The sequence below is a fragment of the Pholis gunnellus genome (genome assembly GCF_910591455.1).
Source record: "Pholis gunnellus genome assembly, chromosome: 6".
NCBI lineage: Eukaryota > Metazoa > Chordata > Actinopteri > Perciformes > Pholidae > Pholis > Pholis gunnellus.
Window position 1 is genome coordinate 11,702,191 of NC_136532.1, and position 20,254 is coordinate 11,722,444.

General features: G+C 42.6%; 1 protein-coding gene across 1 annotated transcript; it reads right to left on the reverse strand.

Annotated features, from left to right (window-relative positions):
* Positions 1 to 1,262: 1,262 nt before the first annotated feature.
* dnah10 (dynein axonemal heavy chain 10) lies at positions 1,263 to 20,252 on the reverse strand (the record flags this gene model as incomplete). The annotated part of the gene is made up of 58 exons (XM_079161420.1): positions 20,158 to 20,252; positions 19,937 to 20,051; positions 19,657 to 19,871; positions 19,352 to 19,563; positions 19,061 to 19,217; positions 18,740 to 18,973; positions 18,544 to 18,666; positions 18,218 to 18,451; positions 17,852 to 18,075; positions 17,486 to 17,755; positions 17,189 to 17,372; positions 16,940 to 17,074; positions 16,194 to 16,346; positions 15,839 to 16,027; positions 15,363 to 15,509; positions 14,826 to 15,017; positions 14,561 to 14,679; positions 14,319 to 14,477; positions 14,092 to 14,227; positions 13,870 to 13,992; positions 13,653 to 13,784; positions 13,310 to 13,526; positions 12,894 to 13,013; positions 12,616 to 12,761; positions 12,391 to 12,543; positions 12,033 to 12,293; positions 11,769 to 11,941; positions 11,582 to 11,675; positions 11,224 to 11,391; positions 10,883 to 11,071; positions 10,307 to 10,478; positions 10,023 to 10,226; positions 9,863 to 9,943; positions 9,501 to 9,698; positions 9,207 to 9,368; positions 8,915 to 9,089; positions 8,452 to 8,633; positions 8,190 to 8,326; positions 7,891 to 8,105; positions 7,547 to 7,768; positions 7,188 to 7,335; positions 6,256 to 6,535; positions 5,918 to 6,147; positions 5,562 to 5,835; positions 5,340 to 5,444; positions 5,087 to 5,241; positions 4,845 to 4,999; positions 4,470 to 4,659; positions 4,125 to 4,322; positions 3,526 to 3,735; positions 3,309 to 3,404; positions 3,043 to 3,214; positions 2,760 to 2,891; positions 2,307 to 2,518; positions 2,027 to 2,194; positions 1,726 to 1,906; positions 1,505 to 1,650; positions 1,263 to 1,409 (listed from the first exon to the last, which is right to left on the reverse strand). Exons 1-58 carry the CDS (start codon positions 20,230 to 20,232, stop codon positions 1,263 to 1,265), a joined length of 9,996 nt encoding a protein of 3,331 aa, XP_079017546.1. The 5' UTR covers positions 20,233 to 20,252.
* Positions 20,253 to 20,254: the final 2 nt, after the last annotated feature.

Sequence of the window (20,254 nt, forward strand, 5' to 3'; positions counted from 1 at the left end):
TCCCTCCAGTCATGAGCAGCTGAAAATAATTTTGACCTCTGAGGTGGGAGACGAGGGTCGGTTTGGGGCTTTCTTATTTCTCTCCTGCTTCCATAATTTCCTTCCCCTTTAATGTGCCAACAGCAGCACAGCATCGACTGATATGAACTGTGTATTCATTCAAAATGATTTCCCTCTTTTCAACAGTGAAACACAATTCCTCCCCTTCTGTGTTTGGTCATAAACATGTCGAATCGCCCACTATTTATGATAGTCGCTCCAGTTAAAGCTGAGAATACACCTGTCTAGCCTTTAGCCTCTGCCATTCAGAGGGGGGCCTTAAAGACTACACAATGCAGTTAAGAGAAGCGTGACTGATCTCATATGAGACGAAGGACTTTTGAGTAAAGAGACTTAAATGTAAGTGTAAAAAATGTTTGTGTTGCGGGTTATTTGTCTTATGATGATTTCAGTCTATAAGTCCAAGTTTAGTCTAAACAACACATTACTGATTACAGCTGCACCATATGGCTTAAAACTGTTTTTATTTCTGTGTTTCTGTGACCTCACTGCCACACAAGCTGCCATATCTTCACCCAAACTTCACCTGCTTTGGCATGCTGACTTCAGCAGCCTCGATTACTTAGTGCTGCACTAGATCTGTTCGTTAAATGTTACAGTGAAGCATGCTACCTATCCTGCAGAGAACAGCTGAAAAGCTACTTGGGTAAAGTGGAAAACTTTAGCAGCCTTTGGTCAATGGTACATTTTCCACTGTATGCAGCAGATTATGTTCTTTTTACAACCTCACCAGACATAGTCAGCATCTACTGTCCTTTTTAGGAATAAACAGAGTTCTTAAATATTCAATAAAAAATGATTGAACTGAATGGCAAACGTTTATTCATCAAAATAAAAGTGGTACACTTTTAGGCCTGACAGATAGCGTGATGGTACTTTTGCCCACTGTAACACCAAAGAGAAATCCATGGAGCTGCTGCCCTGAGTGAAGAGTTCAGTACTGTTGTGTGCTGCCATCTAGTGAGAAAATAATGAAAGTTATGAAGTAGATAATGAGCCAAGAATCTAGTTTCCTTGTGTCTGTATCAATTTATTTTTAAAACACATGTGTAATCTTTCATCATAAGTTATTTGGCTTCCTGTAATGTATCCATTAATCAGAGGTACTAAAAGTTTTGTTTATCTCTCTAAAAAAGCAGAAATCAACATGCTGGAACAGATTGTGTGAAAGCTAACCAGCTCGGTGAGGCTGAGGGCTGTCTTTAGTCAGCGTTGAGGCATAAACAGACTCCCTGAAGCACCCAGTGGGAGATGTGCATAGTGGTGCTCAGGTCTGCCTCAAACACCAACCCCACACCCATTGCATTCCTACGCAGAGATGTGGTGTACACTGGTGTCCGTATCGTATCCTGTGGTACAAAACACACATGTTGGGAAAATAAACATTGAAACAGTGAAGTAAGTCATTATATGTTAGGAGACCTGTAGTGCCTATGGTCATCACCTTTAGAATCAGGCGGTGTGCCTCTATGGGGATGACTTTGAGAATGGGTAGTTCAACAACCAGAACTTTTGGTTTACTCTTCACCAGGCAGCCCTTCTCCGTGTCCCAGTCCGCCCCCTCCAGATACAGGCCGGACACAAAGCAGCCTGCAGGGGAAAATACTATCAGTCTTCATAACTAATTACTGATTATGCTGCAGATGGAGGGTGTTATTTCATTACCCTGTCCAGGTCCGTCACTGACTTCATCCTCACTGCGGTACTGGGTCACCTGTGTGTCCAGTGTGGAAAGATCTAGAGGCCAACCATTTTTCCTGCATGCAGCCTGGACCATGGCAGTCAGGTAGGATTCTGGGATATGGAGTCCTGATAGCCACATAACCTTTGGCTCACCCTCATCCACCTGGTTGACACAAGATACACAGATACATCAGGCATAAAGATACTTTCCCTACTTTTTAATGCCAGAACACAAAGGGCGACATATAAGAGGTGATCTGTGGTAGTGTGTGTCCGTCCTCACCCAGTAGCTATACTGTTCATAACGCCTCTTGAAATGGCTCATCCAGTTGCCGAGAGACTTACAAGTTTCAGGGGCCAACTTCTTCCAAATGGCAGGGATGTGACCATTAAAAAGTGCCAGAGCAACCTCATCCAACTCACTGCTCATTCCCACCTCACCAGCCAAGGCCTAGGGGACACCAGAGAATCAGAACAAATACAAACCTGTGTGAAGCGCAAAGACGCGACACATATCTGTTTGTTTCCCCAATATCTTGTTGTCCTCTGCCCTTCCTTCTCACCCTCTGCAGCTCAGCCAGAGAGTCCTGCATGCGGACCACTAGCTTGTTGAAGCGCTCCAGTTCTTGAAGCAGCACCACTGAGGTCGGGGAAGTGTCAGTCCCAAACTTTTTACAGATCACGTCTATGTCGAATAACTTGGGCAGCTTGTTCTGAATGTCCTGGGCCACCTGGCTGATGACCTCATCCCTACTGATGCTTCCACCAGATTCACCTGAGAGGCATATGAGAGTGTTAAAAGGCCACGAGAGAGGAAACACATGGCAGCATGGTGGCAAAGAGAGTAAACACCCTTCAACAGTATGGAACAGTTTCTCCTTCGGAAAAAAGTAAATATTACTTCAAGGAATGCTCTTCTGCACTCAAACTCAATGTGGAGGCGGGCAAGCAACGTTACAATTTCTTCCATTGAAATCAATTAAGAGGCAAGATAGAAGAAAGATGCCAAATCATACCTGTCTGAGGATGCAGGTCTCTTAGGTGAGTCCACATGTCTTTAGCTGCCTGTGTGTAGTATCCTATCTCTGCATTGGAATGAAGACCCAATACCTCTGATGTATTCACCAGTGGCAGCATCTCAATCTCATCTGTAACAGATAGCAAGGTAAAAATTTACTTTTTAGCAGCGACCAGCAGCTCTATATCTCGCTATGTCGGTCGGTCAGCAAAATGTCCCGCCCTTTGGCAGCCACAGTTTCGGAATTAAACAGTTGTAAAGCAATTAAAATATTGACTTACCAACATATACTTCCTTGGGCCCAGTTGGTGGGAGCTTGTAATCTACGTCCTTGTTGCTGAAGAAGTGGAATTGTTGAAAGGTGTAGAAGAGGAAGTCTCCAAGGTACTCATTCATGTAGACAGTCAGGATCCTGCGGTCAAAGCTATCTATGGCTCGCCCACCATACATCACCTACAGAACATTATGCAGACATGCTTAATGTACAGCATCAGCCAGCAACATAATAGATATACAATCTATTAAAACACAATTCATTTAGCCTAACCTCCCCAATAAGGTATTTAAGACTTCCCCAGGGAATATCGCTTTCTCTTTGGTTGTGAGCTCTGGTCAGGTAGGTCTTCAGGATCTCTATGCTCACCTGTTGAACACAGTATCATAGTTTAAACCATTTACAAGTTAATCGAAATACAACTTAAATGGAGACTACAACTAAAATAAAAACCCTGAAACACAGTAAAAATGACTCCCATGCCACTTACGAAGAAGTCAGACTCGTTGAAGTCACAGGGGACGTTCCAGCCAATCTTGGCGTACTTGCGTCTCTCTTGCACCACAGCGTGAAAGAAGGCCAGCACATATACCAGGCTTCTGAAGGCAGGGTGAGGGCATGCATCCAAGGTCTTCGGGGAGATTTTAGAGTATGTGGCACTTATGTTCAGCTTGAGACCGTTGGGAAGCTCTGTCACTACCTGCACACAATATTAAAGTACATGTAAATATGACAAAAAAAAAATCTGTCTCTATTATTGTTGTAGTTAGTATTGTAAAATGTTAATCATCAAAACACCAGTCTCAACAAGCCATTTGGTCTCATATTAAGCTTTCAAGACTTGCTTTTCTTAACAAAAGAAAAACGGTCTCTTCCACGCTCATTGAATGTTGCTACCCCCCACTGGTGTGTACAATTTAAAACTAGTATCACCTAGCTGTATTGGAAATGCAACAATGTCATATTCCCAACATAAAGATGAAACACATTTTAATTCAACACCTATTTACGGAAATCCTTGTACCGAATACTGGATCTTAGAAACCCTACAAAAAATACTTCTGAAGGCAAAGAGAAAAAGTGTTTCACCTTTAGAGACTTTTGCAGCAGGCCAATGGGGAAGTCCTTAACGGGTTTGGTGGTGATCCACAAGCGGAATTTGGGGTTGGTGTTGATCTTCTCTAAGGACTTCTCCAGTTCCTTCAGCCACTTTACTGTCAGGTGGCAGTTCTGTAGCATCAACCACTGACCACGGGATCTCGCCCTCTCCAGCAAATGCAGTGCCACCTTTATCACAGGTTCAGAAGACAGTTACTCTCAACATCCTAACTTTGTATTGATACTTAGTGTGACTACTTCCTGTTCCCCATGCTCATTGCACGTGACCACACTTAAAGCTTCGCAGCTGTGATATGGAAGAGGAGTCTTCAGTACCTTCTCCTGGCCTTGACCCATAGCAAGGTACTTGAACTTGAACTTGTTGTCTCCAAAGCCTGCCCTCTCGGCTAGTTTCGTGAGGTCAGTGGTTGGATCGGAGCCGGGACTCAAGATGAAGACAATGGGGGAGGACGGTGTGCTCTGATTATAAATTGCATTAAAGCTGATCACAGGGGGCTGCACATATCTGAGCAGAAACACAAGAAAACACATAGAAACTCAGGGCTTTGTTTCTCTCTGTGTACATCTTCTATAAACATTGTCAAATAAATTGTGTTTAGTCAACTTAAGCAGCACCACAGTGGTGTATATACATTATACAGTATATACTATACATCTTTAATTGCAATATTGCAACAGAAACAGTCTCACTTCTTGCCCATGGTGACAGTGATGTAGTCAGCCACAGCTCTGTAGATTCTATCAACACGGAAGCAGCGCAGCAACAGCAGCTTCTGAAAGGCCGACAGGGTCTCCTCATATTTCATGGGGACTTGAGCCTGTTCTGGTCCATCTAAGTCATACCACTAAGGAGAAAAGGAATCAAGGTTAAACTCGCAACCGATTATTATTGTAAAATGCCGATAGTGATTCCTGTCACTGTGGTCACTTACAGACTTCCAGTCGGTGGGATTTTTCTCCACATCATCTGGCAGAGAGCCAAACTGCTCAGGAAAGAGCTCTGCTAGTTTCACTATGTCCTCCCAGCCCTGGTCTGCAAGCCAGTCACAGGGTTTTTTACGAGTGCTCTTTTCCAGGGATAGATTACCTTTACACGCAAAGTGGAAAGACAAGAAGAGCTTTGAACACCTACTTAAACATCTACTTAAACATTTTAGATGAGTTAAACTTCTCTGGAAATCTCACCCTTGATAAAGAACTCCAACTCCTCCTGAGGTGACCTCCCCTCCGTCTGCTCAATCTTGATGGTCATGTTAAAGGAAAAGAGCAGCTTGTGTCTCTCGAACAGACCTAAGGATACACAGTCAGTTCAGGTTATAATAACCACAAAGTAATCATAAATACTACGTTTTATCTTAACATATTGATCCTATTCCATCCATTCCATTATTCGATTTATTATCTTACCTGTGCAGCCATAGTTATAAACACTGTATGTCAGAGTGTTCATGATGTTATTCAGTCTTTTGAGCAGGTCAGAGTCAAACAGAGAACTGCGCAGTGAAAGGTCAAACACTTCCAGGTAGGAGGCTAGAGAGTACTGGTACATGCTGTTCACCAGAGCCATTTCTGTCAGTACGAAGAACAGGACAGCACCGCGCTTGGCAGCAGGTCGGTAGCTGTCTCTGAGTTGATCAATGTCCAAAGACGTCTCCTCCAACAACTGTAGTTTCTCAAAAACCTGATGATCACAACATCAAATATGTTAAAAACTAGGATCAATGACGTCAGTGAAAATGCTTTTACTCCATGAGTTCACTGACCTCACTGGCTTTTGACTTTGTCTCCTCCAATGTGCAAATCAGCTCCGGGTTATCCAGCATGTTGCCTGTAGATGTGACCAGCTCTCTGAGCAAGGAGTCCCCGTATTTCTTCAGCAGCTTCTTATTGTCGCTTATCTCTTGAATCAAATGCTCACGCTGCTCCTCCAGCGCGCTCTTCTCAAAGCCCATGATAAGGCTCAGCAGCTGGTCCTCCAGACCCGTAAGAGTCACTACACGTAACATAGATACAATGAATGGACACAGACAAACACAGCATTCATAACACGCTGTTCATATATTACAGACAATACCATGTTTGGCGTGCCAAACAATCTTACCAGTATAATTAATGACCATGGCTTTTCCGAACACTGATGGGGAGTATTTGGGGTTAGCATGTTTAGAGTTGAGGTACAGTTTAAAGTTGGGATCATAGTCCACCTCCTTGTCACCCAGCATGAGGACCTGTCTGCCCTCTGTTTCTTTTACGTTCTTCTTCAGGACATTGTCAATCACGGGATCAATGTACTCATCCACATCTTCTAAAAGGAATGGGAAGCCATATTTAATGGCCAATTCTAGCTGCTTCAGGAAGTCTGGATCATTGAAAGATGAGATCTGGGGAAGAAAAGGATGATGACAACGTCAGCAGGTTGTAACTCTTTACAAAGCATTGCTGCTGATTCCGTGGGTGCCTCCGGGCCTGAGCACCCACGTAGAAGAACATTCGACAGCCTATTACAACTTGTTTAGCTTGTTAATAGGCAGGCCCCCTTCTAGCCGATACTAATATGTTGCGTTCTTTATGGGTGTAAGCTACTATAGCAGCGGTGTCTCACAGCAACGGTCTCGTAGGCTCGGCCTATGATTGATGTTCACGTGAGCCTTTTTACTAAATCATTTTGTGTCACTGATTGCTTATCCTACTTTGCGTTCCATGGTGTGCATCGTTAATTGAACTTATGATCACCAATCGCTGTAAATATGTTGTGTGTGCATGTCAGTTGTCACTGTTAATTAGCTATGGTTCTGAAATGTATCCAAATCCAAGTCATGTATGTTATGGTTGTTGCCGAATGTTTATTTTAGGCCGGATTGGGCATTCAACTGTTTTGAGCACCAACCGGCAGAAACAAAAAAGTAAATCCTCACCTATGCTTCGATGTGCTGATTGTGGGGCTGTCACCAGTGGGAAGCTAAGTCAGCAGTCATTCTGGGACTTGTGAGCAGTAATGAAACACATCCTGTAAAGGAATGAAAGATGTTGTACCTTGAGGTTATTGTTTTCTTCCTTCTTCTTAATCCAGTTGAGTGCTTGCTGTTGTGGGTCAATACATATGGGAAAACGGCTCCCCCTGCTCGTGAGGATTCCATTCTGCACTGAGAGTTCATCTGGAGGCAAGCCCTCTGAGCCCCATCTATCACATAGGGTTTATTTGACACATTGTTAGCCCTATACAGTAGTCAGTGTGCAGCCCAAATAAAGACAAATCCACATAAGTGCAACAAGCATCTAGCCTGCTACAACACCACCTAATTCCTATCATTTGATTGGATAAAATCATATTGTATATTGTCTTGTCAAGGTGAAACTTGTATAATCTGTAGTGAGAACACACTCATTCTCACCTGCTGATTTCTACCTCATCAGTCAGAAGACTTTCCAATTTGAAAGGCTGGCTCAAGGGGATGCCTCTATCCTGCACATCCTTAACCCATACTTGGTATACCATTTCATTCCTGAAGTCCAAACTGAAGGCCCCTACATAGCTCAGGAAAGCAGCAGATATCAGGCAGTCACCCAGGAGACGCACTCGACGCTGCTTCAACTCCTCCAAATCTTTTGTCCATCTGAGTGGGTAGTAAAAAGAAATAGGTGAATGAAGAAAAGGCGATTAAAAATAATCAAATAAGCAACTCTAAGCAAGGTTGGTTGGGTTAGGTTAAGTGTGTTATATCGTTTCCAGCCTCACCGTTCACTCTCAGAGCTCAAGCCAGAGATCTTTTCAGCAACTATCAGCCTCCTCTCCATGAGCTCAGCCTCGTCCTCTAGCAGCCGTTTCTCCTCAATAGCGGCTTGGTACTTCTCTCCAAGAGCGAGCAACTCCTCCTGGAGATCGTTAAGCTCACTCTGAATAAGTTCCAGCTCATTCTTACTCTCAATGAAGTTCTTCTCTAGGCATGCGACCTAAAAACAAATTGGAAATAAGCCTGTTCAATCTGTGTTCGTACTTATAGAGCATGATGTTAGCGTGTACAAACTTTAAATGACCTTCTCTCTCTTGGGTTTTAGCGTCCTTGCAACCTCACAGTAACCCATGATAGCTTCGACGAACTTGAACATTCCTGAGCCGGCCTTACTTATGGCTTGCATCTCCTCAAAGCTTGTCTGGAGGTTCTTTAGGAAGCCTAACCATTTGCAAAGAAAACAACTGTAGCATACTTGGCAAATGGAAATGCCACTATCATATACCGGTACTGTATATGGTTATTGTCATTATTCATATTATTCATAGATCATGAAGCCCACTTACCTTTGACAGCCCTGACCTGGTTAGAATTTATGGAATCAACGTCCATTTCCATCAGCGAGCGCAGGAAGTTTGCCTCTGACATCATCCCCTTGGCTGACTGCCAACTGATCTCCTTGTAGCCACGTAACACCAGGATGCACTCACAAACCACCTGCACCTGTTTGGGTGGCTTGGTAAAAGACCTGCACAACGAACCAGTCGAAAAAAGCAGATAGAGTGAGAGTTTTGATTAATAACAGATGACAAAAGTTTGCTTTTTGGTCAGGTATGCAAGTGTTAAGTTTTCATGATGATTAATCAGTGCCCGATTAAACATTGTAGAATGTTAAGCAACACCAAATACAGAACATTTTATTTACAGAGGTAAGGTTAGTCCCTGTTTACTCATTTGTTCTGATGAATCATCGTTAGCTTTTTCAACAACAGAATGAAAACAATGCTCTGAGTAAGGAGGAGAGTTTACCGGATCTCTGCGACATCAGATTTCTCCAGGTCCTGCAGGGTTCTGCGTGCTGCCTCTAAAGCCGGCAGACCCTCAGCCAGAGAACTTTCAGCTTCTTTCTGCTCCACAGCTATTACATTGTTCTGCTCTTCAATCTCTTTGGCTTTGTCTTCTGCCAGAGTCTTTTTCTCCTCAGCTAGGAAAGGAAACGTTATTGATAGGTTGTTTGCAAATGTTGTGTTTCGTTTTTGAAAGCTTACAGTACACTGTGTTTATCATAACCCCGAGTTAAGAGATGCAGGTACTCACTGACCTACAGTCGTGTTTGTGCCAATCTCATTCAGCAGGGCCTCACAGGCTATGGACTTATCAGCAAGGATAACCTTCTGCTCTGCTAGCTTGACATTCAGCTCAGCCAGCTGCTCACTAGCCTCCTTCAGTTTGTCCAAACCTCCTTCTAGATGCTTGCACTGAGCTGGAACAAGAGAGAACAAGTTCCCAAATAAATAATACGTTTTTTCAAATAATCAATGCACATTAGCCCTGTGGCACCAGTTTAACCCTTCACACAGAGGTACAGACTTCATAATGTGTTCCATCTTCTCACCCAGAATATATTGATCCCCTTCCTCCAAAAGGTTAAAATAGGTGCTGATGAAGTGCAAGTAGTTCTTTGAAGTAACATAGTTGCATCGTCTATGTTTCTGCTGGAATAGCTTGCTATAGTCACCCACAGAGCTATGGACCATGCACACATGAGCTATCACTGCTGCAGAGTGTGCCTTAGGAATCATTGAACTTTCACCTGTTGGAAAAAAAGACAAAAAAGAAAATCTAGATTTAGGGATAATATATTACTGTAGGTGTCATTATAGCTAAATACAGTAAAGAAAATCCCTTAAATGGCTGTCTGAAAATACATTTTTCATAACATATGCATTTAAAATAAATATAAATGTATTTACACACCTAGGAAAGACTGAGCGACTGCAAGTAATGCCTGTGGAGGCCATGGCAAGAACCAGTCTATCACAGTGTTGTTCATCAGCCCTGAGAGAAAAGTACACAGTTAGTGAAAGAAAACCAGAAATGATAACAAAATCAAGTGAAGCCTAACACAGCATTTCACCTGGGAAGTTCCTGCAGCATGTCCTGAGGGTGTCACCTACTGGAGATATGCATAATACAATGTGTAGATTGTTGGCGCTCTTGTTGACAAAGTACTGCCACACACTCTTCTTTGAGGGACCTGCTCCCATCGTAAGAGCCTCATCACGAAGCTGGTTGAGAACTGACTCCTTCTCATCATCGGGGAACAATGCAGGAACAACCCCTAGAGAGAACACGATCAGTACTACAGCTTTTAAGAAAAATAAATGCAGTGTGTGCCAGGAGGTTAGTGTGACATCCAACCTGAGGTGAGCATGCTGTTAATGAGTTCCAAGAAGCCTTCCTCAGCAACATGGGCATCAGTAAGGAGGAACACTGTCTTCTTATTTTCAATGCCAAGCTTCAAGTACAGGGCTTTCAGGTCATCACGGAAGTTTGACTCACTGTATCCTCTGCTAACGGTTATTTCGAACGTCTGGAAAAAGCAGATTGCATTACTAAATGAGAGTTCTTTGCAAACATTTGACTATGAGTGATGTTTTACACCATAGAAATCAGAGTTAAGAACCCCTTTTCAAAATATGACGAGGAAGGTATAGTTCAATGCTGCTTAAACTCTCTATTCAATTCAATTCTTCATTTAGTAGCTTTTAAGTTAGAAGACTCCTGTTTCCACATTGGAAGACAGTGTCACCTATTACTATATTCCAAATCATCTTGTTGCAATGCTTTGATAAGAATCCTCATTCTTATGGCAGTAAATGGAAATGTTCTTGAATTTTTAACTGCAAGCCTAAAGAAAAGGAACTTTGACATTTGTTCATCATTGAGAATGAATTGCCCTCCACCACACCCATCGTGGTTCTTGTGTTTTACAACCTCACAGCCAGCAGCGAAGGCAGCGAGCTTGGTGAGGGACCGCTTGCCAGAGCCCCCCACACCGACGAGCAGTGCATGGCCACGATCAATGCGGATGATGCGGTGCACACGGGTCAGATGTTCCAGAACATCATCAAACAGTACTAGGTTCATCCCCAACTTGTTCTCATTGTATTCCTCTAGGAGTTCCTGCAGAATGAAAAAACACAGTGGCCTCTCAGTATGCGAGAGTAAATAATTGTAACAATTTGTCGTATTATTATACTATAACAATTCCCAAATAAAAATTAGACTGAGACCACCTATTGCGATTAATAACACAGTTAATAACTTGATAATACCTGAAACAGGGCTTTTGAAACACCATAGTCCTGTATGTCCTCATAGACCTTTGGTTCCATCTCACTGAGGGCTGTCCTGTAGTCTCCAAAAAGAATTGGGTCCCTCATGACTGCCTCCATGTCTGACTTGAAATGCTCCTCAATCAGGTTCTTTAAGTGGCCTTGGAGCTGGTGGCCAAACACATTGGGTACTTTATTACGGAGAAATACAACACTACAAAACTATTTAGTAAATAGCAGATGATCATACATTTGTAATTATAGTTGGAAAAACAACAAACATATTGTATTTGCCCCTGCAGCCAATACAAAGGAGAACATACAGTAAATATCTACCACTATTGTTAATAATTATTACCAAGGCTTTGTCAGTTTCATCAATAAGTCGGTCATGGAAGATTCTCAGGCACTCATTTCTCCAGACTCGCACAAATTGGGTGACAGTCAAAAACCTACAAGAGCATAGACAGGCAAAGCAAATACATTTAAAAACATAAACAAAGTCTCTGTTAATGTGTTATTGGAGTGAATGTGCCAGATCAGACCTGCCAGGTTTGGTGAGGGTCAGTCCATTGTAGACTCTTGACAGGTCCCTCAGGTTAAAGATGTAGTGGAACTTGGAGGGGGTGGGTGGCAAATCTTTGATGATGTTGTCGTACAGTTCCAGTGTGCAGCAGGTGACTTTATCACAAACCTTCTGTATGGCGTCTTCAAATGCCTAAAATATTTGACCAAGTTTATTAAATCTGAGTTATATGGATGATTGAGTTTCTGATATGTATTGATTTATGTGGGAAAGAGATACTCACTGTGGTGTGGCCTTTGATAATGGAAGCATAGATAAGGTGGAGGGAGTCCACTGCAGGGAAGGGGACGCTGAAGACACTGAAGATGGAGATGAAGCGGGGATCTACCTCGTTCCTCCCACCTCCTGCCTTTCCCATGGCAGCAATAAACCCGAGGTCCTTGAGGATTTTGTAGTTAAGATCCTTCCCTCTGTCATATATGCCTCCTCGGTCCAATAACAGCTTCAGAAGTGCGATGGGCTGCTGTGTGCCGTAATGATCCACCTGGACGAGCATATAGTATATTGCAATAATATAAAAAATACAAGCTCTGTCACAGTGAAGGAGATACGAGAAGTCATTGAGAGTTTGGAGTAGGTACCTTTGGCATATTCATGTCATCAATAAAGACCAGCAGTCTTTTCCCCATAGCCGGCCCATAAGTCTCTTTGGTCCTTTTCTCCACATTGGCCTCCAAGTTCCTCTGCAGGTCCATTGAAGTTGTTCCGAATGAGAAGTTGATGATCAGAGTATTCTAGAAACAGAAGGGAACAAATGTAAAGAATCTCATCTCAAGTGACATAACAAATGTGTGTGGTAAACGTACCCTTGTATCGGCATTGAGGTTCTTCAGGAAGTTATGAATGGTAGCAGTCTTGGACGTGCCAGACTCTCCGACCAGAAGCACTGGCCTCTTTATCTTCACCATCTGTTCCAGGATCCAGCTGGCTCTCGTCGTGTCGATAGTCGGCACTAAAGCAAAGATGGAGGATAAAGAAAATCAAAGTGGAAGAAGGAACTCAGGAGGGCCAAAAAGTTCAAATCAATATCTATGTGGGACACCTGATTCGTCACTGCCTCACAGCTCACAGAATTGACCGTTACCTAAAATATCAGCAAACTTCATCTCAGGGTTGTGGATATATTTGGTGACCAGAGAACTCCAGGGAACCCACTTCTCTTGTGTTCCATCAAAATGAAAATCATACAGAGTCGGGAGGTATCCTGTTTGGATGCAGACAAACAGTCTGGAGAATTAAAGTGTCTAAAAGTAAAACTGGGTTTGTTTTCATGACATTAATTATTTCAACATAAAACCATAAAGTGATCTTGTTTATTCATTTTTAAAAGTGTCTGCAATGATGAACAATCTCATGTTATATACATTCATATATCTCAACCCTGTCCTCTCGTAAATAATATTAAATGTCACCCACAAACGGTGGGTAAATAGAAAAAACTGCATAATCTCTAGACAATGCATGCTAATTTCATAAAAAGTACAAATCCTTTCATTTTACCTGGGATCTCACCAGGTCCAGCCACGGCTTTCTCATCATGCACTGTAGTTAAGCCAGAAAGGCTTTTGATGAACTCGTCAAACTTCATCCTATCGCTCTCCAGCAATGTGGCCCCTAGTGAGCAGTACAGTGCTTCCAGGAAGTAACACTGTTGGACCTCAGCACTGCTGCTCTTACTCTCAAGCAGCGCATCCAGTGTCAAGCACAGCTGAGTCACCTGAACGCAAAACCAACACATGCCGAGTTCATCCAAGTAGTCTTAATTGGGACTATACTAATCGTCATGCATGAATACAACAAAAGTGGTACTGGAGTACATTTGAGATAGATGGGAGTAACCTACCATGTTTAGATCTGTCTGAGGGACAACCGTTTTCAGTTTCTGGCCCTGTTTGCCATCAACAATACCATCTACAATCATGTCAATAGAGCTGGGCACATATTTCCCAAACAGTTTGTTGAGCACTTTTTGTTCCTAGAAAAACAAAAACAGTGTTGAGATATTATCAAATTAGTAACAAGTACAGTTATGATATAGTGTTTATGTTTTTTTTTCATACCCCAACAGGTCTGTTGTTCACCCATCTCTGCCAATATGGGGTATATCTCAGGTTTTTGGGGTCAACAAATACCATCCCACAGCGGGAAACAGTAGAAGGGGAAGCATACTGCAGATCTCCAACCTGTGATGGTGAAGTTTCCTTACATTATTGCTCTGAAAGTTGCTTTGCAGGTGAAGGGAAAGGTATTCTGCCGACAGCCATCTTGAAATTCAGACAAACCTCAAACAGCAGGGCACAATGACTCTGTAAATGGATCCGTTCTCCATTGGCTAGAGTGAGGAGCTTGTTGTCATCCATCACTGAGTTCATATTCTCGACCCACAGAGCATCTACATCCCCATCGAACAGGATGTACCTGAGAGCCAAAGTTCATGTAGTATGAATGAATGAATGACATCACTGGCATATTGCACATCTTAATCAACGGAATGATTTTTTTTTTTTACCTCCACCCCTTTTTGTCAGTAGGCTTGTTGATGTCACGGAATATGTTGGATAAGATCCCATCAGTCCAGTCTCGAGTGTCGGGGTCAAGAACACCGTAAAGTTCAATGACACTCATGGCTTTAGGGTTTAGGGGATACATCTTGGTTTGAAATCCCAATCTGATGATGAGATAAAATGAAGATTACTATTGTTCACACAAAAGATCAGGAAGGTGCTGTAAACTTAAGTGATATAAACTGACTTGGTCTGAGCTTGACATAGTGTGCTGATCACAACTGATTTCCCTCCACCTGTTGGGCCCACAACCATAACAGTGTGTCTAGTCATCATCGTCTCATACATCTGCACCACTTTATCCACCTGAAACCACAGACAGCATAAAGAAAGGGATATGTCAACATCCAAACACTCATGCAACTACATCTTTGCTACAGTAACTCAATCCTTAAGCTGTGCAGGAAAGCCTGTCTCTCAAAAAAATCAAATCTAAGACCCAGATGAGACACCTGGTTAGGCAGCATGACATATTTGTTCTTTTTCAGGATCTGTTCCACAGCATCATTGAAGTTGGGATAGCAAACCCGAGGGCAGTCTAGCCCAGGGAACAGATCTGAGATCAGCCCGAGGAACAAGGGCACGTCCTCAAATACAAATTTTGGCAGATTCATGTCCCTCAGAGCACGCATCAACACCTCATCCTGTGGAGAGAAAAAACGGAAATAACAGGTTTTTTTTAAAGTGTTGTATTTTTAAATATGGGTTGACGTGATGGCGATTTGAATAGAGTCAGCTTTTAAGCCAGACTGCTGCCCCTACTTCAAATAAACTGACAAAAAGCAGTAAAACCTCCAAGTAGTAATTACTATAATACCGAAAGTATTGCATTCTCATATTTTCTGTGGCATCTGCAACATTACTTGATACAAGTATCTATACTTGAGGGATCACAAATAAATAAGTCCCTTGTTCAATATTAAATGTAAGCAAACAGGAGTTTTCTATTTACAATATGAAAATGAAACAGGACAAATGTTTGTCTCTACCTCACTGAGGTCTGGTGAACCTCTCTTCAGCTCTCCTGCCATCACCAGGACTGACTTCAGAGCCCGCAGGCCAAAGTCATAATGAGACTGCTTTGACAGCTGCTCACGTGCCACCTTATACAGTACTGCCATCTTCTTTGCCAGCACCTGCATTGAATACAAATGTAAAGATGAAATCCTTAATAAGAAACTGAAATGTGTAGCTGCAAAAACTGCTGTTTGGGATTTTTCAATGTCTACACAAAGAATTTGTTTCTATGCTTAAAAAAAATCTCTGAAAATGTTCAAGTAATTCACTATAAATGATCCTTGCATTTTGAATTACCTGAAATAACTAATACATCTTGTACATTACAGTAATATAATATAATATATTACATTATATATAAATGGTGTTCATTATACATGGCTCAGGATGAGAGCATCAGCTAAATAGCAGCAATGTAATTTGTGCTTTGTGTGAGTGTGTCCCTCACCGTGGCCATTAGGAAGCCCTCAGAGAAGAGCATGATCTCACAAATCTGCTGCAGGTCAGGCACAATGACCACCACAGGCCTGAAGAGGGCTTTGACTGATTCTGGCAGCTTTGTGCAACCTCCATACCCTGGGTTCATGGTGATGAAAATCCCCATGCGGCTGTCCAGGCTGATCTCTTGCCTTTCAAACTGATTTCATAGAGAAAATAAGCAGGATTATGGGGGATAATGGCAATCAACCAAAATGATCATGAGAGAAATAAACTTATTTGTGATATGTCAATGAATTAATATAAAAACTGGAATTATTTCCGGTGTATTCATTACTGGTTCTGCATAACTACAACAGACTTACATGGAACCTTTTAAGGTGCAGAATGAGAGCATTGCGGATTGTCTGGATTTGGGAGGAGATAACTGACAACACTGAGGCATCAATTCGATCGAACTCATCAAAGCAGCCCCACGCTCCACACTGGGCAAGGCCGGAGAGGATCTTACCCACAGCCTGCGCACAGACAGGAAAGAAATTAGAGCAAAAAAAGCTAGTGACAAATGAAGAACAGAGACTGGCTACTTTGTCAGGCAGAGAGTGCAACAGAGTGAAGTTTGCACGCAACAGACCATACAAATGATTACGACGAGAACTTTTGGTTATCACTTTTTAGACTCATGGAAGTGAGCACATTGGCAGCAAGAAACAATGTGTATACAGTTGCGTATCCTATACACTGTATTTTTTACCAGGATGTGCATAGAAGTGCATGAACATACCATAAACAGCAGACCTGATGACACCCTCTTTTATTCGAGGAGTGTGGTGGCAAGTTTTGGGACTATGTTTTATGTTGGAATCCCAAACACTGTACTTCTAAAAACTTCTGTTTTTATATATTAGGATATTTATTCATCATTTGAATAAATACAAAAACAACACACAGTAATGTCTTAGAGGTGAATCATAATGTAAAAGCCTTTATTACATCAGCTGTGACTGTGCCTTTTTAAAGGGGCCCCTTGGAACTTAAAGGTTACAGAACAGGTTTATGGTGCAGAGATATGTTTCAGTAGCTGTTGGCTCTTGAAGTGTAGGCTTCTTACCATGTAGTCCATGCCCTCACCGCAGTTAGTAACCACACAGAGCAGGCCTAAAGCCTTGGCCAGATCTTTGGTGGACTCTGTCTTTCCTGTACCAGCTGGTCCAGCAGAAGCTCCACCCAGGTACATGGAGAGAGCCTGTATCACATCACACCAACAGACAGGCATCATGTTGTCAAGACAAACTGACAGAACAATTCATACGTTTCTGCTTGGGTGCGGTTGGTCAAAAATGTGCAAAGCTTCTCAAACCTGTGTGAGGGTGAGGTAGATACGGTCTGTCAGTGGGGTTATAACCAACCGACCGTTCAACCCCATGTACTCATAGCCGTAAGAGAACGTAGCACTGCACTGACGCACAAATAGGTTGTTATGTTCCTTGACCCAGTAGAACCTGAGTTGGCTTTCCCACTCAAACTCTTGAGCGTCCATTATACTGGAAAGAGAATTACATTTTATATTTTTATTTTATTAAAGTTGTTTAAGTATTTAAAGAGTTACACTGTCATATCTTTGAAACATGTTAAAACTGGCAGAGGTTAAGTTTACCTGTTGTTTACAAAGTCGTCTACAATGTCTCTTGCATGGACATCGATGATAAGCACAGTGTTTAACTTTCGTCTCTCATTTTTCTTCATGGTTTGCGTAATGCGTGTCACCAGCTCATCAATCTGCTGGTGCATTTTCTTAGCATAGTTCTTCAGTGCGTGCTTCTCTCCTTTCTTCACATTTTTAAAGACATCCTCTACCTCCCAGGTCCACCACACTTGATTTGCTGCCAGCACCACCATGCCCTGGTACAGCATCATCCAATCCACCCTATGAGAAAAGGGAAGGACAAATTGACTGCAGCTCATTTGCACACACAGACACTGGCAAAATTGCTCACACACATATTACAATATTTACACACACCTGCTAATGTCTTTACAGTAGTAGAAGATTGCATCCTTGGTGATACGTTTATTAGTCCTCCTCATCTCCTGTAGTATTAACGTCATCCACTCCTCCACCCTGCCCGACACCAGGATGGGCTTCTTCAGCTCCATCACCTCACCCTCAGCAGACACCATGGCTCCAGCTACTGTCTCCCCATTGCTTTCCACATCAAACCTCAGAGATGCTATGTTGTCATGCATCTTGCAGAACAAAGAAAAATGTCTCGGAAAATGTTTCACACACATAGCAAGCAGTGATCCTCCTCATTTCTACTTTGAAGAATACTATGTTATATATTATGTCTTTACTGTCCCTCAGACTTTGTCTGTGGCGGTGTGATACCTTGATCATGTGCTCCTGAACACAGGTAGGGTCATTACTCCCCAGAATGCTGAGCAGTTCATCATCAGAGATGAAGAAGAAGCGGGGAAACGCATTCCTCTTGGAGTCCAGGTAGTGATTTAGACTCTTCTGGCACCCCTCTAGACCATCACTCAGGGCCTGCAGGTCTGTTAGCCGGTTGGGAATCAGGCAACACCGCTTAATGTTTGGACCCCTCACTGTGTCACTCATTATCTTAAAAAAACATTAAGAACAACATATTATTGTGAGTTGTCCAGTAACAGAGTGCTTTGGTTTAATCAGGTTAATATTTTTTCCAAACTCACTTCTTTAAACTTTCTGTCAATGTTATCAAATATCTTGGCTTCCTCTGTTAACTGCGAGTTAATGTCTCCGCCGATGAATATGCTCTCCAGGAACATCCGTTTTCGTTGTACTAGCAACAATACCTGTGCAAGAAATGTTTCTTCAGCAGAAATGTTATGGATTGGCTTTTGTGTGATGGGCGATGGTCTCACTAACCTCTATAGTCTCACCGATAAGGGACAGGTCCCTTTCCCATTGTTTTATGGTGCCAAGGAAAGGTCCAACAAAAGGACTTCCCACCATGCTCTGTAGGTTCATGGCATCGTTGTCCACCCTCAGCAGGATCTCGTCCACTGCGCCCAGTATAGAACCACGTTCCTGGGTGCCTTTGAAACAGGGCAGCACACTGAACTTCATGTTTTCCCAGGTATCAACCACCTTCTTCACTCCCTGGAAACACATACAAACTATTTGTGATTTCACTGATAATCAGATGCAACTGATCTCTGACTCCAAATTGAGATAAATCCCGCTTGCCTTTTCAATAATGAGCTCTTTTGCAGCAGAGGTGACAATGCCACCTATGACGTTTGCATATTTGTGCAACTCCATTGCAAACATGTTCTCCAGAGTGAAGCTCTCAGGGTTCATCTCAAAGCTAGAGCCGGTCCTTTCCATCAGTTCCTTCCAGTGTCTGTGGCCCGAAATATAAAATCACATGTTGTCATAACCATCATATATATATATATCCTGGACAACATACAATTTCAATGTTTCCTATCCTACTCTTATTTTGTTTTGGGTTCTGGTGTCAATCTGTAGACTGACCTGTCTCTGAGGGCCTCATTCTTCAGGTCCAGCAGAAGAGGCAGAGACTCTCTGAACTCCTTCATGCGTCCTTCTAGGAAGAGGGCCACAGGCAATGCCCGCACATCTTTGGGCAGCTGCCTCAAGCTTTTGATGAAACCCTCGACCCCCTCCTGTAGCGGCTGGATGTTTAAATTCACCCACAAAGTCTGAGACCACTCTGTCTTTGCGTCCTATAAGATGTAAGGACAAACATTTGAAATACATGAAAAACCATGTTGACCAAAATGATGTATAAAGTGTCCCAATATGCAACCACATCCGACCTTCTGAGCTTTATAGACACGATAGATCTGTCTCAAGCCCTTCATCTCATTCTGTACGCTAACAACCACTGGGTACACAGTGACTGGTAGGTCCAAGAGCTTCTCGGCATTAGCTAGCTCATGCCGTTCTGCCACTATCTTGGCAAGGTCTGCCTCATATGTTTCCATAATAGTCAGTCCTGCAAAGAAAAACATGAGAGAGACTGGTTCCTCCACTACATTTCAAAATGTACCACCATATATTATTGCTCTGGATATAACAACTGAAGGCAGGGTTTACGTGCACAAGTACCTTTCTCTAAATCATCTCCCACAGCTCCAGGACCATGCATGTTGAAACTTTCAGCAAAGACAGACAAGTCCCGCTTGAACTCCTCAATCTTCCCCTTTGTAGACTTTGAGTGTAAAGGGTGACAATAGGAAGAGAATGTTAATGTACATTTCCAAAAACTGTACTTTTCATTTTATGTTTAATCAGATTGCGTGAGTTCGATATCTTACCTGAGTAAAGGATTTCTTGACACCTGTCAGACTTTGATCCACTTGTCTGGATTCTGCAAACAGGTCATTCCACATCTGGTCAATGTTGGCCACCAGC